General features: G+C 46.0%; 2 protein-coding genes across 2 annotated transcripts in view; one reads left to right on the top strand and one right to left on the bottom strand.

The window, feature by feature from the left end:
* Positions 1-18769, bottom strand: part of IKBKG (inhibitor of nuclear factor kappa B kinase regulatory subunit gamma) — a 60077-nt gene that overhangs the window by 6754 nt on the left and 34554 nt on the right. The gene's annotated exons all lie outside the window — the stretch shown is intronic.
* On the top strand, positions 393-6526 carry LOC133242828 (putative RNA-binding protein 15B). The gene is given in 4 exon segments (XM_061409043.1): positions 393-497; positions 499-1830; positions 1832-2787; positions 2789-6526. Coding segments are annotated over 4 exon segments (2607 nt in total). The 3' UTR covers positions 3003-6526.

Below are 18769 nucleotides of genomic sequence, written 5' to 3'. Positions count from 1 at the left end.
GGATTTTAAAAACACTTTTTATCTTTGTTCTCGTGTTAGAGGGAAGGTTCTGAAATTCAGATATTTGAATTCAGTTACAAGGGAATTGGAAATAATTTCGGACAATGAAAACCGAGCCCTATGTTCAGCACTAAATACTGTCAACATTTAAGAATATTTTCTGGTTGTACTTGCATATTAAACGTATAACAGCATGTGATGTAGAACTTACCAAGTTTAATTTTTTTCCTGAACTTTTTTCATTTAATATACTAGCTTTTCCACTTCCTAAAATCTCTTAAGAAATGTGTTATTGTCCAAGATGGCGGCGCCGGGGGCGCTGCCTCCTCGGCCGCCGCCGCCGCCGCTCTGAGGGGTCTGCGGGCCGCCCACCCGCCAGCCGCGCCGGCGCCATGAAGAGGCATAGCGAGTGAGACTCCAGCCCGAACGGGCGCGGCTCCTCATCGTCGGCCAAACGGCCGCGGGAGCGCGAACAGGAGGCGGAGGCGGGCGGGCGGGCGGGCGGCGCACAAGGCCTCGGGCGGCGCCAAGCACCCCGTTCCAACGCGGGCTCGCGACAAACCTCGCGGTAGCGGGGGCAGCGGCGGTGGGCATCGCGACAGCCGAGGCGCCGGGGACGCGAATCACCGTGCGAGCAGCGGCCGCTCCTCGGGCTCGGGCGCCGGCGGCGGGGAGCGCGGCGGCAAGGCCTCAGGGGACCCAGGCGCTTCGGGCGCGCCGTCCTGCGCATCTCCACTACCGCCACCTCCGCCGCCGCCCGCGGCTGAGCCCACGGGTCCCGGCTCCTCAGCGGCTGCACCCGAGTACAAGACGCTGCTCATCAGCAGCCTGAGCCCCGCGCTGCCTGCCGAGCACCTCGAAGATCGGCTCTTCCACCAGTTCAAGAGCTTCGGCGAGATCAGCCTGCGCCTGTCGCACACGCCTGAGCTGGGCCGCGAGGCCTACGTGAACTTCCGGCACCCGCAGTACGCGCGTGAGGCCCGCCAGCACGCCCTGGCCCGCCAGCTACTGCTCTACGACCGTCCGCTCAAGGTGGAGCCCGTGTACGTGCGAGGCGGCGGCGGGAGCAGTAGGCGAAGCAGCAGCAGCAGCGCCGCCGCCTCCACTCCGCCCCCGGGCCCGCCCGTGCCCGCCGACCCGCTCGGCTACCTCCCGCTGCACGGCGGCTACCAGTACAAGCAGGGTTTGCTGTCCCCGGTTGCCGCCCCTCCGCTGCGGGAGCCCCGCCCCCGCCACGCTGCTGCAGCCTTTGCTCTAGATGCGGCCGCGGCCGCCGCCGCTGTAGGCCTGTCCCGGGAGCGGGGCATGGACTACTACGGGTTGTACGACGACCGCGGGCGACCCTACGGCTACCCGGCCGTGTGCGAAGAGGACCTGATGCCCGAGGACGACCAGCGGGCCACGCACAACCTCTTCATTGGGAATTTGGACCACAGCGTGTCAGAGGTGGAGCTGCGACGGGCTTTCGAGAAGTACGGCATCATTGAGGAGGTGGTCATCAAGAGACCCGCCCGTGGGCAGGGCGGTGTGTATGCCTTCCTCAAGTTCCAGAACCTAGACATGGCCCACCGGGCCAAGGTGGGCATGTCGGGTCGTGTGATAGGCCGCAATCCCATTAAGACAGGGTACGACAAGGCCAACCCCACTACACGTCTCTGGGTGGGTGGCTTGGGACCTAACACCTCACTGGCGGCTCTGGCCCGGGAGTTTGACCGTTTTGGGAGCATTCAGACCATTGATCATGTCAAGGGAGATAGCTTTGCCTACATCCAGTACGAGAGCTTGGACGCAGCCCAGGCCGCCTGTGCTAAAATGAGGGGCTGTCCCTTGGGGGGGTCCGGACCGCAGGCTGTGCGTGGATTTTGCCAAAGCAGAGGAGACTCGGTATCCCCAGCAGTACCAGCCCTACCCCCTCCCTGTGCACTATGAGCTACTCCCCGACGGGTATACCCGGCACCAGAACCTGGATGCCGACCTGCGGGTGCGGGACAGGACCCCTCCACACCTCCGCCGAAACAGCCTCGAGGGCTACAGCCACTCAGTGCGCAGCCGGAGTGGTGAGCGCTGGGGAGGAGATGGGGACCGGTGCCTGCCCAAGGCCTGGGAGGACAGGCGGAAGCGCCGGAGCCTCTCCAGTGATCGCGGAAGGGCCAGCCACTCCCCTTACGAGGAACGGAGCAGGACCAAGGGTGGTGGGCAGCCTGCGGACCGAGGCTCCGACCGCACCCTGGAGCGTAGCCGCAAGGAAAACCATTCCAGTGAAGGGACCACGGAATCCGGCAGCAACTCCCTCAGCAACAGCCGACACGGGGCGGAGGAGTGGAGCCACCACCACCACCACGAGGCTCCCGACTCTTCCCACGGGAAGAAGACCCGAGAGAGCGAGCGCAATCATCGGACCACTGAGGCCGAGCCCAAGCCTCTTGAAGAGCCAAAACACGAGACCAAAAAGCTCAAGAATCTTTCAGAGTATGCCCAGACGCTGCAGCTGGGTTGGAACGGGCTTCTAATGTTGAAAAACAGCTGCTTCCCGACATCTTTGCACATCCTAGAGGGGGACCAGGGGGTGATCAGCAGTCTCCTCAAAGACCATACTTCTGGGAGTAAGCTGACCCAGCTGAAGATTGCCCAGCGCCTTCGCCTGGACCAACCCAAGCTCGATGAGGTCACACGACACATCAAGCAGGGGAGCCCCAATGGCTACGCAGGGCTCCTGGCCACCCAGGCGACCCCCAGTGGGCCTGGCTCTGAGGGGATGCCTACGGTGGAGCCTGGCCTACAGAGGGCATCTCAGGAACCTGGTCTCCTACTTGAAACAGAAGCAGGCTGCAGGGGTGATCAGCCTGCCAGTGGGTGGATCCAAGGGCAGAGACAGCACAGGCATGCTCTATGCCTTCCCGCCCTGTGACTTCTCACAGCAGTACCTCCAGTCAGCGCTGAGGACATTGGGCAAGCTAGAGGAGGAGCACATGGTGATAGTTATAGTAAGAGACATAGCGTAGCCCAAGCCTGGCTTTTCCAGCCTGTTTGTCACTAAAGCAGTTATTTTTAAATCTGACCACTGCTGCCCTGCACCCCCGGCCCATCCTACACCCTTGATTTGAATTCTCTGCTGGGTTACTCCATTTCATTTGGCAGGGGACCAAAGTCCTATCTCCCCACCAAAAACTAAGTTCTTGGGTTTGGGGGTTTTTGGTTTTTTTTTTTTTTTTTACCATGATGAGAAGGGATTCCTGTCATGTCGGCTTCTAGTGTATGAAATACTGTCTGTTGTGTTCTGTATTTTTTTATTTTTTGACTAACTGTATGGAAAATTGTCAGTAAAGCCTTTGTCAGAGGATGGATTTAAAAAAAAAATAAAAGAAATGTGTTATTGAATAGATATAAGATGCATCCTAATGTAATTATTGGGACTTCCCAGGCAGCCCAGTGGACTTGCACTTCCAGTGTAAGGGCTGCAGGTTCAATCCCTGGCAGCAGAACTAAGATCCCACGTCATGTGGTGTGGCCAAAAAATTAAGATTGGGTCTTTAAATAAGAAAAAAAAAAATAATAATTATGGAACATTTAAGTTGTTTCCACATTTTACAATACTATGGTTAATGATTTAGTGGAATTTATAAATCTTTCCATTAATAGTTATTTCCTTAAAGTATTAATATATTCCAAGAATTAGAAATACTGACCTAAATGTTTACTTCTTTTGTTTAAATTAATTTATCTTTTAAATTGGAGGCTAATTACAATATCATAGTGGTTTTTGCCATACACTGACATGTCCAGGCTCCCCACTGGGGTCCTCTTGGCCACAGAGCAGGGCACAGACACAGGCAGTAGACCAGGTCTTTGCACACCCTAAAACTGACTGGGAGCCAGAATTAACAGAAACTGGGAAGGTAGGAAGGTGGGACAGGGATGCCCCACACACAGGAAATGGTCAGCCACTGCTGGTGCCTCTTCCCCTCCAGTGGGGGTAGGGGTGGGGGAAGGCTGCTGGCCTTGGATTTGGAGGGCTGAGAGGACTCTCCGGCCAGGGGGTGGGGCTCAGGGGCCGGATTGAAGTACAATCCCTGATGCAGTCACCTCCCGTGGCACCAGTGGTCTGGCAGATGCATCCCACACCCAGGCAGTGCTGCCCCAGCCCCGTGGTCTCCCCCGGCTGTATCTTGCCTGTTGACTTGACTCCCCTTGTAGACAGAAGTAGACCAGCAGGCTATCAGATACAGGGTCACCTCCCAGTTGAGGTCCCCCGGTACCTCCACCCCTCCAGACAGCCTCAAGACACTGTTCCTGGGAAGGGAAAGGCCATAAGAGTTGTGCCAGCAGAGAGCAGGAGACTGCAGGTGTCCAGGGCAACATGGCCCTTCCCTCTGCCCTTGAGTCTAGCTGGTTCATCCAGTGCTTCTGAGGAGCCTGGGGCATGCCCACAGCCTGGAGTCCCTGCATTCTGTGTGCCTGGACCCCCAGGCAGCCCTACCCCATGCCTTCCACAGTGGGCCCAACAGTAGTCCCTGCTTCCCTCCCCAGGTGGGCAGGAACAGCCTGGTCTCGCGCCCCCATGTGCATGCACCTGCATATGCCCACATGCACAGACAAGGATGCACATGCCCACACGCACAGACAAGGACGCAGACTTGAGCTATGTGTGGAAGACCAATGGGATCCCCCGGGCCTGGCCCTGGTGCTCGACTCTCTTCCAGAGGCTGAAGTCAGCAGGAGGGTCACATGTGAACATGGCAGCAGAGGTCTAAGGGGAAGGGGCTCACTTGGTGTTTCCACGTTTGGCGGGAAACACTGACGTGCTCATAACCACCTAAGAGGGACATCCTGGGACTGGCATCAGGGCCTGAGTGCACAGGCGTTCTCGGCACCCATAGTGACATCACCCGCCCAGGGGCGTGGTTTCCTTTGGGTGCCTCGGACTCTCAGACGCTCCAGGTGGCTGTGGTGGGCTGACCTGCAGCGTGAGTGGTCATGGAGGCTGCAGACCCAGGTGCTGGCAGAGGTGGAGTGGTGGGAGATGCTGAAGACCAGAGAGGTCTGGATGGAGCTGGTGACTCAAATGGCCGTGAAGGGCACGAGGGCCTCGGAGGCGCGGGAGAGGCAGGTGCAGCCGCGGCTGGAGCCCCAGAGCTGGTGCAGGCACCTCACGCTCCGGGACCTGGCAGAGATGCCATGCCAGGGCCGGGTGGCCACCCCGCTCCAGGACCAGGTGGACATGCAGCGCCAGGGCCTGGTGTCCACAGTGCCCTGGGGCCAGGACACGTCAGGCCATGGCCTCTTGGACATGCTGCATCAGGAGTTGGTGGGTGTGTGCCACCCATGGCCAGAGGACCAAGAAGCCAACTTCTCAATTTGTATCCTATTTGAAGAGAGGCCAGGGGCGGGGGCTGGAGCAGGGAGGAATGGGCCTCCTGTAGACAGTGGAATGGAGAGAAAGCAGTCAGCCTGGGGATAGGAAGGGCTGTGGGGAGGGAGACCAAGAAGATGGCTAGAGGGTCTGGCCTTGGGGCATGGGTCAGGGGTGGCAGGGAGAGATGGAGGGGGCAGATGGCCTGAAGGGCTGGGAGCAGACTTGGGGTGGGGATGGAGACAAGTGAGAATGGCCAGAAGGAAACAGGCCTCCAAATGAAGAGTAGGCCTGAGGCACAGGCAAGGTTGGTGGAGATAGTCCCTTAACCTCGCCGCCACCAGCTCCATCGTAGTGCTCTTCCCGTCACCCATGGAGGCAGAGATGGCCCGCCAGTCCCTGAGCCCACACATCCAGCCCTATCGCAGGGCAGTAGGGAAGGAGCTCACAGTGAAGGGCAGCATCCTAGCAATGTTAGTTTGCAAAGGGGCCTGGGTGGGTGGCAGATGTCTGGGGTCATTCTAATAGTGAACTGGAGACCACCAAAAGACGAAGTCTAAGGATGTAGACATGTTCAGTGTGCCTGACACCAGCTGAGGGGGCAGAATTAGGAGAACAGTTCCCACATTTAATTTTATTTTCTTTTTCCCTCCCTTTTAGCCGGCTGATTGCTGAAGATGGTGGCCAGCTCCAAATTTCCATCATGTTCTGTCTCAAGCAGCTTTTCCTGTTGGTTGGGATCAACCAACCAATTACAGGGTACTTTGTGCCCCTAGTTATCCCTAAGCCTAGGCCAAGAAAGAGCACCTAATATTAACCTAGGCAGTGCATCCTTCCCCAGGGCATTGATTCCTACACTGGTTTCCTACACAGTTCACTTCAGTTGCTCAGTCATGTCCGACTCTTTGCAACCCCATGGACTGTAGCATGCCAGGCCTCCCTGTCCATCACCAACTCCCAGAGTTTACTCAAACTCATGTCCATTGAGTCAGTGATGCCCTCTAACCATCTCATCCTCTGTCATCCCCTTCTCCTCCCACCTTCAATCTTTGCCAGCATCAGGGTCTTTTCAAATGAGTCAGCTTTTTGCATCAGGTGGCCAAAGTATGGAGTTTCAGCTTCAGCCTCAGTCCTTCCAATGAATATTCAGGACTGATCTCCTTTAGGATGAACTGATTGGATCTCTTTGCAGTCCAAGGGACTCTCAAGAGTCTTCTTCCAACACCACAGTTCAAAAGCATCCATTCTTCGGCACTCAGCTTTCTGTATAGTCCAACTCTCACATCCATACATGACTAGTGGAAAGACCATAGCCTTGACTAGATGGACCTTTGTTGACAAGGTAATGTCTCTGCTTTTTAATATCCTGTCTTGGTTGGTCATAACTTTTCTTCCAAGGAGTAAGTGTGTTTTAATTTCATGGCTGAAGTCACTATCTGCACTGATTTTGGAGCCCCCCAAAATAAAGCCTGTCACTGTTTGGACTGTTGCCCCATCTGTTGGCCATGAATTGAAGGGACCAGATGCCATGATCTTTGTTTTCTGAATGTTGAGCTTTAAGCCAACGTTTTCACTCTCCTCTTTCAGTTTCATCAAGAGATTCTTTAGTTCTTTGCTTTCTGCCATAAGTGTGGTGTCATTTGTGTATCTGAGATTATTGATATTTTCCCCAGAAGTCTTGATTCCAGCTTGTACTTCATCCAGCTCAGCATTTCACAGGATGTATTCTGCTGCTGCTGCTGCTGCTGCTGCTGCTGCTGCTAAGTCACGTCAGTCGTATCTGACTCTGTGTGACCCCATAGACGGCAGCCCACCAGGCTCCTCTGTCCATGGGATTTCCCAGGCAAGAATACTTGAGTGCATTGCCATTTCTTTCTCCACATAATGTATTACACAAAAACAAATGTACCAGGATATCCATTTCAGGTTTGTTTATAATACTGACAAATTTCAAACAGCCTAAAGACCTATATACAAGAGATTGGTTAAAATAACTATGGATTACACATTCTGAGGAATATTATACAGCTCTTAAAGTACTGTGGATGGCACAGGCTTCGCCGTATCCACTATATGGCCCAATTTTGGGTCGATTCTGGGTGCCCTATCTGGCAAGGGATGGTCACCCTCCTTGTCCCCTTCCTCCAGCTGCCCCTTGCAGTGTCCCTCCCCTCCTTTGACTCACTGGGCTCCTTTTCTACCATGATATGGGTTGATCAGCAAGGAACTAATCCCTTAGTAACAAAATAGGCCTATTTCTCCCTTGAAGTATTAAAGAAGGACCAAGTCTTCAGACCACATTGCTATGCTATGCTAAGTCACTTCAGTCGTGTCTGACTCTGTGTGACCCCATAGACGGCAGCCCACCAGGCTCTGCCGTCCCTGGGATTCTCCAGGCAAGAACACTGGAGTGGGTTACCATTTCCTTCTCCAATGCAAGAAAATGAAAAGTGAAAGTGAAGTTGCTCAGTCGTGTCCAACTCTTAGCGACCCCATGGACTGCAGCCTACCAGGCTCCTCTGCCAATGGGATTTTCCAGGCAAGAGTACTGGAGTGGGGTGCCATTGCCTTCTCCATCAGACCACATTGGTTAAGTAAAAAAGAAAATTATGATTCTTCAATTCACTGATAGTCAAGACTTTGCTATTGCAAGTGAAAAACAAGTGGAACAAAAACAACCAAGAATATCCACAGTGGTTTTTCAGCCAAAGGGAGAGTTTCTGGGTCTGTGTAACTACAAGGTACAGAAGTAGTTTGTCTTTAGGCATGGCTAGATCCAGCATTTTGTTCCCTGAGATTTGCCTTCTTGCTCCAACTCTCCCTCTGTCCTTTGACATCCTTTCTCCCCTAGAGACCCAAAGTGTCACTGGTTGGATGATATCACCACAGCTGCAGGAAAGCAGTGCTTCAAGTTGGCAGGCCTGGGCCACATGCCAACCCCTGGAATCAGAGGTGAAGTCAACTCTATCACAGTCACAGTGGCTGAGAGAAAAGGAAAGGGGCAATTTTCCCAGGTGACAGCATATCAGTACCAAGAAAAGGAAAATAGATGCTGGGTTATGAAACTCATACATGTCCTCGACAGTGGTATACACTTTTCATCAAATTCAAAATCAAGTTCCAATGTTTTAAAGGAACAAGACTGGGAAAGATTATTTCTTAATCTAATAGAGCATGCATGCTCAGTCCGACTGTCACATTCAACTCTTTGCAACCCCATAGACAGTAGACTGCCAGTCTCCTCTGTCCCTGGAATTTTCCAGGCAAGAATACTGGAGTGGGTTGCCATTTCCTCTCCAAGGGATCTTCTCAACCCAGGGTTTGAAACTGCATCTCTTGCATCTCCTGCATTAGCAGGTGGATTCTTTACCACTGTGCCACCTGGGAAGCCCATTAATCTACTAGAGCAGACAATTATTTTCCCAAATAAAGAAAATACTGATGTCAGGGACTTCCCTGGTGGTCCAGTGGCTAGGACTCCACAATTCCAATGCAGGTTGCCCAGGTTCAATTCCTTGTGAGCTGACTAGATCCCACATCGCTGCAATTATTAAATAAGAGCTCGCATGCTGCATTGAAGATCCTGCATGCTGCAACTGAGACCCACACAAATTAAAAAAAGGTCAAAAGTAATACCCACAGTCACATAGTGGGAGCATACTATTAAAACAGGAACATATCATCTCCTCACACAGATTCTCAACTTCTTCGGATTTCTTTCTTATTGTTTTGTTGTTTAGTTGCTCAATTGTATTCTACTCCACAACCCTATGGATTGCAGCCCACCAGGATCCTCTGTCCATGGGATTTCCCAGGCAAGAACACCTGATGGGTTGTCCTTTTCTACTCCAGGGGATCTTCCTGAATCAGATGAAATCCGAGTCTCTTGCATTGGCAGGTGGGTTCTTTACCACTGAGCCACCAAGGGATGGGCTTATTCTGATTTACTTAATCTTTATTCAGTGAAGATGCACATTTACTTTCTTTCAATGTTAACACTGTGCCACTTCCCAGGAGGCACAATGGTAAAGAATCTGCCTGCCACTGCAGGGGATGTGGGCTCGATCCCTAGGTCAGAAAGATCCCCTGGAGGAAGAAATGGCAACCCACTTGAGTATTCTTACCTGGAAAATTCCATGGACAGAGGAGCCTGGCAGGCTATAATCCATGGGGTTGCAAAGAGTTGAACACAACTGAGTGACTGAGTACACCTTATCTGCAGATAACCTGATCATACATGTAGAAAATATGGTGTTATTCACAGAACTACTAAAACTATCAGGAAATTTCATGAGGTTGCAGCAAATACTAAACATTGGAGGGAGCTAACTCCTCCCCCAAAGACTTAACTAATTGTCCCCAAACTTTTCTACATTGATCAGAAACAAGGTCAGTAGGCCATAAAGTTACAGTTCTATAGTTTCTGAGTTGTTTGATCTTCTGCAAGCTAAGGTTTTTACTTTGGGAGGAATCAGACCTACTGGTAAAGGTGGTCGGCAAACTAGAATTCTGGGGCGGAGGCACACTTTTGAGTAGCAACCACCTACTGTAGGCCAATAGCCTTAAAAAATCAATAGAAAAGTAAAATTTTATCTCAGTATTTCTACCCTTTGGAACCTATCTTGAGGACATAACCAATCAGGCAAAGACTTATACAGAAGAATTCCACTGAATCATTATTAGGGACAAATAGAAACATATTAAATGTTTAACAAGAGATAGGAATACTGGACCACCTGAACTTCCTCTTGAGAAGTCTGTATGCATGTCAGGAAGCAACAGTTAGAAATGGACATGGAACAACAGACTGGTTCCAATAGGGAAAGGAGTACATCAAGGCTGTATATTGTCACCCTGCTTATTTAACTTATATGCAGAGTACATCATGAGAAACACTGGGCTGGATGAAGCACAAGCTGGAATCAAGATTGCTGGGAGAAATATCAATAACCTCAGATATGCAGATGACAGCACCCTTATGGCAGAAAGTGAAGAGGAACTAAAGAATCTGTTGATGAAAGTGAAAGAGGAGAGTTAAAAAGTTGGCTTAAAGCTCAACATTCATAAAACTAAGATCATGGCATCTGGTCCCATCACTTCATGGGAAATAGATGGGGAAACAGTGGAAACAGTGTCAGACTTTATTTTGGGGGGCTCCAAAATCACACTGCAGATGGTGATTGCAGCCATGAAATTAAAAGACACTTACTCCTAGGAAGGAAAGTTATGACCAACCTAGACAGCAAAGGCAATGCCAAAGAATGCTCAAACTACTGCACAATTGCACTCATCTCACAGGCTAGTAATGCTCAAAGTTCTGTAAGCCAGGCTTCAGCAGTACATGAACCATGAACTTCCAGATGTTCAAGCTGGTTTTAGAAAAGGCAGAGGAACCAGAGATCAAATTGCCAACATCCGCTGGATCATCAAAAAAGCAAGAGAGTTCCAGAAAAACATCTATTTCTGCTTTATTGACTATGCCAAAGCCTTTGACTGTGTGGATCACAATAAACTGTGGAAAATTCTGAAAGAAATGGGAATACCAGACCACCTGACCTGCCTCTTGAGAAACCTATATGAGGTCAGGAAGCAACAGTTAGAAATGGACATGGAACAACAGACTGGTTCCAAATTGGAAAAGGAGTACGTCAAGGCTGTATGCTGTCACCCTGCTTATTTAACTTATATGCCGAGTACATTATGAGAAATGCTGGGCTGGAAGAAGCACGAGCTGGAATCAAGAGTTCTGGGAGAAATATCAATAACCTCAGATATGCAGATGACACCACCCTTATGGCAGAAAGTGAAGAGGAACTAAAGAGCCTTTTGATGAAAGTGAAAGAGGAGAGTTAAAAAGTTGGCTTAAAGCCCAACATTCAGAAAACAAAGATCATGGCATCTGGTCCCATCACTTCATGGGAAATAGATGGGGAAACAGTGGAAACAGTGTCAGACTTTATTTTTGGGGGCTCCAAAATCACACTGCAGATGGTGATTGCAGCCATGAAATTAAAAGATGCTTATTCCTTGGAAGGAAAGTTATGACCAACCTAGATAGCATATTCAAAAGCAGAGACATTACTTTGCCAACAAAGGTCCATCTAGTCAAGGCTATGGTTTTTCCAGTAGTCATGTATGGATGTGAGAGTTGGACTGTGAAGAAAGCTGAGCGCTGAAGAATTGATGCTTTTGAACTGTGGTGTTGGAGAAGACTCTTGAGAGTCCCTTGGACTGCAAGGAAATCCAAGCAGTCCATTCTAAAGGAGATCAGCCCTGGGTGTTCTTTGGAAGGACTGATGCTAAAGCTGAAACTCCAGTACTTTGTCCACCTCATGCGAAGAGTTGACTCATTGGAAAAGACTCTGATGCTGGGAGGGATTGGGGGCAGAAGGAAAAGGGGACGACAGAGGATGAGATGGCTGCATGGCATCAGGGACTCGATGGACGTGAGATTGAGTGAACTCTGGGAGTTGGTGATGGACAGGGAGGCCTGGCGTGCTGCAATTCATTGGGTCACAAAGAGTTGGACACGACTGAGCGATTGAACTGAACTGAACTGAGACAGCACATTAAAAAGCAGAGACATTGCTTTCCCAACAAAGGTCCATCTAGTCAAGGCCATGGTTTTTCCACTAGTCATGTATGGATGTGAGAGTTGGAATATAAAATAAAGCTGAGTGCTGAAAAATTGATGCTTTTGAACTGTAGTGTTGGAGAAGACTCTTGAGAGTCCCTTGGACTATAAGGAGATCCAACCAGTCCATCCTAAAGGAGATCAGTCCTGAATATTCATTGGAAGGACTGATGTTGAAGCTGAAACTCCAGTACTTTGGCCACCTGATGCGAAGAACTGACTCATTTGAAAAGACCCTGATACTGGGAAAGATTGAAGGTGGCAGAAGAGGATGACAGAAGTTGAGATGTTTGAATGGCATCACGGACTCAGTGGATATGTTTAGGTAAACTCTGGGAGTAGGTGATGGACAGGGATGCCTGGCGTGCTGCAGTCCATGGGGTTGCAAAGAATTGGACATGACTGAGAGACTGAACTGAACTGACTGAACACTTACATTATGCTACTTCTTATATGCATCCAAGTACATGTTTTTGAATAAATTTTTGAAAGACAAAATGCTTATATGTTAAATAAAAACAATTCCAGGAAAAAATTAATACTGAATATGCAAAAATTAATTATTGTTATAGATGACGTGACAATCAGTTGTGTCCAACACTTTGACCCCATGGACTATACAATCCATGGAATTCTCCAGGTCAGAATGCTGGAATGCATAGCCTTTCCCTTCTCAGGAGATCTTCCCAACCCAGGGCTCAAACCCAGGTCTCCCTCATTAAAGGCGTATTCTTTACCAGCTGAACCATATAAATGCCAATATAAAACTAAGAAAATATTCCAAAGTACCGACCACAGTTAATGCTGAATGAGAAGCCATAATAGATTTTAATTTTCTTCCATTTCCTAAATTGTCTTCAATTATACTGTACTACTAGACTATCTGAAGCCCAGAACCTTCCCTTGAAACCAAGGAGAAAGGCAAGAAACTGTGGAGGCCCAGTATTTGAAAATATATTCAGACACAGAATGATAGTTCAGCTTTATTTTATGCTACAAGAAATACTGAAACACCCTCCTCCTCCAGCCAGTGGAAAACAACAGGGCCAAGAGTGCCTAAGGCCAATATAAGCAAACAATTAGGCCCTCATAATAAATCCCTCTTCTCCTCCTGGTCACCTCTATCTCCCTCCTCCCTCTTCTCTTCTCCATGTAACTCTGTGAACCTCTTTGGGTGCCACTCACTGTGGAGAATCTTTTCACCATTAACCTAGATGTTTTATCATCTGTGCTATATGGATGGAGAATTCTTGAGGCTACTGTAAGAATAAGACTGAAAGCCAGAGGCAGGAGGCTTAAATCCAAAACTTGAGAACACCAGAAAACTCCTAACTCCAGGGAACATGAATTGACAAGAGCTCATCCAAAAGCCTCCATACCTACACTTAAACCAAGCTCCACCCAAGAGCCAACAAATTCCAGAGCAAGACATACCATGCTGATTCTCCAGCAACACAGGAACACAGCCCTGAGCATTAAAATACAGGCTGCCCAATGTCATGCCAAAGCCACAGACACCCCAAAAATCACACTGGACACTTCATTGCACTCCAGAGAGAAGAGATCCAGCCCCACCCACCAGAACACAGATGCAAGCTTCCCTAACCAGGAAATCTTGACAAGCCACTCGTCCAACCCCACCCACACAGAGCAACCTCCAAAATAAAGAGGAACCACATACTTCCAGCCTACAGAAAGGCCACCCCAAACACAGCAATCTAAACAAATGACACTGGGAAGACCCAGAGGGAGGGGATGGGGAGGGAGGTGGGAGGGGGGTTCAGGATGGAGAACACATGTACACCCATGGCATATTCATGTCAATGTATGGCAAAACCAATACAATATTGTAAAGTAATTAGCCTTCAATTAAAATAAATAAATTTATATTTAAAAAGAAATAAACAAATGAAAAGGCAAAGAAATAGTCAGAGGTAAAGGAACATGATAAATGCTGACCAAACCAAACCAAAGAGGAGGAGATAGGGAGTCTACCTGAAAAAGAATTCAGAATAATGATAGTAAAGAGGATCCAAAATCTTGAAAACGAAATGGAGTTACAGGTAAATAGACTAGAGACAAGGATTGAGAAGATTCAAGAAATGTTTATCAAGGACCGAGAAGAAATAAAAAAGAGTCAATCAATAATGAATAATGCAATAACTGAGATCAAAACCACTCTGGAGGGAACCAACAGTAGAATAACTGAGGCAAAGGATAAGATAAGTGAGGTGGAAGATAGAAAGGTGGAAATAAATGAAGGAGAGAGGAAAAAAGAATTAAAAGAAATGAGGACAGCCTCAGAGACCTCTGGAACAATGTTAAATTCCCCAACATTCAAATCATAGGAGTCCCAGAAGAAGAAGACAAAAAGAAAGGGCATGAGAAAACACTTGAGGAGATAACAGTTGAAAACTTCCCTAAAATGGGGAAGGAAATAGCCACCCAAGTCCAAGAAACCCAGCAAGGATCTCATTCAAATATGAAGGAGAAATCAAAAGCTTTACAGACTAGCAAAACCTGAGAGAATTCAGCACGACCAAACCAGCTCTTCAACAAATGCTAAAGCATTTATTTCATTTACTTAATTTATTTCTCAGGAAACAGAAAAAAGGTTTATAAACTTGAACCCAAAACAACAAAGTAAATGGCAATGGGGTCATACTTATCAATAATTACCTTAAATGTAAATGGGTTGAATGCCCCAAACAAAAGACAAAGACTGGCTGAATGGATACAAAAACAAGACCCCTATATATTCTGTCTACAAGAGACCCACCTTAAAACAAGGGACACATACAGACTGAAAGTGAAGGGCTGGAAAAAGATATTCCATGCAAATGGAGACCAAAAGAAAGCAAGAGTAGCAATACTCATATCAGATAAAATAGACTTTGAAATAAAGGCTGTGAAAAGAGACAAAGAAGGACACTACATAATGATCAAAGGATCGATCCAAGAAGAAGATGTAACTATTATATATATATATATATATAAAACAATTATTTTATATATATATAGGTGTGTGTGTGTATGTATATATATATATATATTTACATATATATATGCACCCAACATAGGAGCAGCACAATATGTAAAGGAAATGCTAACAAGTATGAAAGGGGAAATTAACAGTAACAAAATAATAGTGGGAGACTTTAATACCCCACTTACACCCATGGATAGATCAACTAAACAGAAAATTAACAAGGAAACACAAACTTTAAATGGACCAGTTAGACCTAATTGATATCTGTAGGACATTTCACCCCAAAACAATGAATTTCACCTTTTTCTCAAGTGCACATGGAACATTCTCCAGGATAGATCACATCCTGGGCAATAAATCTAGCCTTGGTAAATTCAAAAAACTGTGTAATCATTTCAAGCATCTTTTCTGATCACAATGCGGTTAAGATTAGATGTCAACTACAGGGGAAAAAAACTATTAAAAATACAAACATATGGAGGCTAAAGAACATGCTTCAGAATAACCAGCAAATCAGAAGAAATCAAAAAAGAAATCAAAATATGCATTGAAACAAATGAAAACGAAAACACAACCCAAAACCTATGGGATTTAGGGAAAGCAGTGCTAAGTGGAAGTTTCATAGCAATACAAGCTTACCTCAAGAAACAAGAGAAAAGTAGAATACATAACCTAACTTTACACCTAAAGCAACAAGAAAAAGAAGAAATGAAAAACTCCAGCGTTAGTAGAAGGAAAGAAATCATAAACATTAGGGCAGAAATAAATGAAAAAGAAACAAAGAAGACTATAGCAAAACTCAACAAAACTAAAAGCTGGTTCTTTGAGCAGATAAATAAAATAGACAAACCAGTAGCCAGACTCATCAAGAAAAAAAGGAAGAAGAATCAATTCAACAAAATTAGAAATAAAAATGGAGAAATCGCAACAGACAACACAGAAATACAAAGGATCATAAGAGACTACTATCAGCAACTATAGGCCAATAAAATGGACAACTTGGAAGAAATGGACAAATTCTTAGAAAAGTATAACTTTCCAAAACTGAACCAGGAAGAAATAGAAAATCTTAACAGACCCATCACAAGCACGGAAATCGAAACAGGAATCAAAAATCTTCCAACAAACAAAAGCCCGGGACCAGATGGCTTCACAGCTGAATTCTACCAAAAATTTAGAGAACTAACACCTATCCTACTCAAACTCTTCCAGAAAATTGCAGAGGAAGGAAAACTGCCAAACTCATTCTATGAGGCCTCCAACACCCTAATACCAAAACCAGACAAAGATGCCACAAAAAAAGAGAACAACAGGCCAATATCTCTGATGAACATAGATGCAAAAATCCTCAACAAAATTCTAGCAAACAGAATCCAACAACATATTAAAATGATCATACGTCATGACCAAGTGGGCTTTATCCTAGGGATGCATGGATTCCTCAATATCCACAAAGCAATCAATGTAATACACCACATTAACAAATTGAAAGATAAAAACCATATGATTATCTCAATAGATGCAGAGAAAGCTCTTGACAAAATTCAACATCCATTTATGATAAAAAAAAAAAAATCCCTCCAGAAAGCAGGTATGGAAGGAACATACCTCAACATAATAAAAGCCATATATGATAAACCCACAGCAAACATTATCCTCAATGGTGAAAAACTGAGAGTATTTCCCCTAAAGTCAGGAATAAGACAAGGGTTCCCACTCTCAGCACTACTATTTAACATAGTTTTGGAAGTTTTACTCACAGCAATCAGGTAAGAAAAAGAAATAAAAGGAATCCAGATTGGAAAAGAAGTAAAACTCTCACTGTTTGCAAATGAGATGATTCTCTGCATAGAAAACCCCAAAGACACCACCAGAAAATTACTAGAGGTAATCAATGAATATAGTAAAGTTGCAGGATATAAAATTAACACACAGAAATCCCTTGCATTCCTATACACTAACAATGAGAAAACAGAAAGAGAAATTAAGGAAACAATTCCATTCACCATTGCAACGAAAAGAATAAAATACTTAGGAATAAATCTACCTAAAGAAACAAAAGACCTACATATAGAAAACTATAAAACACTGATGAAAGAAATCAAAGATGACACAAATAGATGGGGAAATATACCATCTTCATGGATGGGAAGAATCAATATAGTGAAAATGAGTATACTACCCAAAGCAATCTATAGATTCAATGCAATCCTTATCAAGCTACCAACGATATTTTTCAGAGAACTAGAACAAATAATTTCACAATTTGTATGGAAATACAAAAAACCTCGAGTAGCCAAAGCAATCTTGAGAAAAAAGAATGGAACTGGAGGAATCAACCTGCCTGACTTCAGATTATACTATAAAGCTACAGTCATCAAGACAATATGGTACTGGCACAAAGACAGAAATATAGATCAATGGAACAAAATAGAAAGCCCAGAGATAAATCCATGCACATATGGACACCTTATCTTTGACAAAGGTGGCAAGAATATACAATGGAGAAAAGACAATCTCTTTAACAAGTGGTGCTGGGAAAACTTGGAAAAGCATGAAACTAGAACACTTTCTAACACCATACACAAAATTAAACTCAAAATTGGTTAAAGATCTAAATTTAAGACCAGAAACTATAAAAGTCCTAGAGGAAAACGTAGGCAAAACACTCTCCGACATAAATCACAGCAGGATTCTCTATCACCCACCTCCCAGAGTAATGGAAATAAAAGGAAAAATTAACAAATGGCATCTAATTAAACTGAAAAGCATTTGCACAACAAAGGAAACTATAAGTAAGATGAAAAGACAGCCTTCAGAATGGGAGAAAATAATAGCAAATGAAGCAACTGACAAAAAGTCAGTCTCAAGAATATACAAGCAGCTCATGCAGCTCAATTCCAGAAAAATAAACGACCCAATCAAACGTAAGACCAGAAACTATAAAACTCCTAGAGGAGAACATAGGCAAAACACTCTCCGACATACATCACAGCAGGATCCTCTATGACCCACCTCCCAGAATATTGGAAATAAAAACAAAAATAAACAAATGGGACCTAATTAACCTTAAAAGCTTCTGCACATCAAAGGAAACTATTAGCAAGGTGAAAAGACAGCCTTCAGAATGGGAGAAAATAATAGCAAATGAAGCAACCAACAAACAACTAATCTCAAAAATATACAAGCAACTCCTACAGCTCAACTCCAGAAAAATAAACGACCCAATCAAAAAATGGGCCAAAGAACTAAATAGACATTTCTCCAAAAAAGACATACAGATGGCTAACAAACACATGAAAAGATGCTCAACATCACTCATTATCAGAGAAATGCAAATCAAAACCACTATGAGGTACCATTTCACACCAGTCAGAATGGCTGCGATCCAAAAGTCTACAAATAATAAATGCTGGAGAGGGTGTGGAGAAAAGGGAACCCTCTTACACTGTTGGTGGGAATGCAAACTAGTACAGCCACTATGGAGAACAGTGTGGAGATTCCTTAAAAAACTGGAAATAGAACTGCCTTATGATCCAGCAACCCCACTGCTGGGCATACACACTGAGGAAACCAGAAGGGAAAGAGACACGTGTACCCCAATGTTCATCGCAGCACTGTTTATAATAGCCAAGACATGGAAGCAACCTAGATGTCCATCAGCAGATGAATGGATAAGAAAGCTGTGGTACATATACACAATGGAGTATTACTCAGCCATTAAAAAGAATACATTTGAATCGGTTCTAATGAGATGGATGAAACTGGAGCCTATTATACAGAGTGAAGTAAGCCA

Source organism: Bos javanicus, chromosome X, assembly GCF_032452875.1.
Source record: "Bos javanicus breed banteng chromosome X, ARS-OSU_banteng_1.0, whole genome shotgun sequence".
In the NCBI taxonomy this organism is placed as follows: Eukaryota; Metazoa; Chordata; class Mammalia; order Artiodactyla; family Bovidae; genus Bos; species Bos javanicus.
The sequence above is the reverse complement of the archived record's forward strand: the minus strand, read 5'-3'. Positions and strand labels throughout refer to the sequence as shown.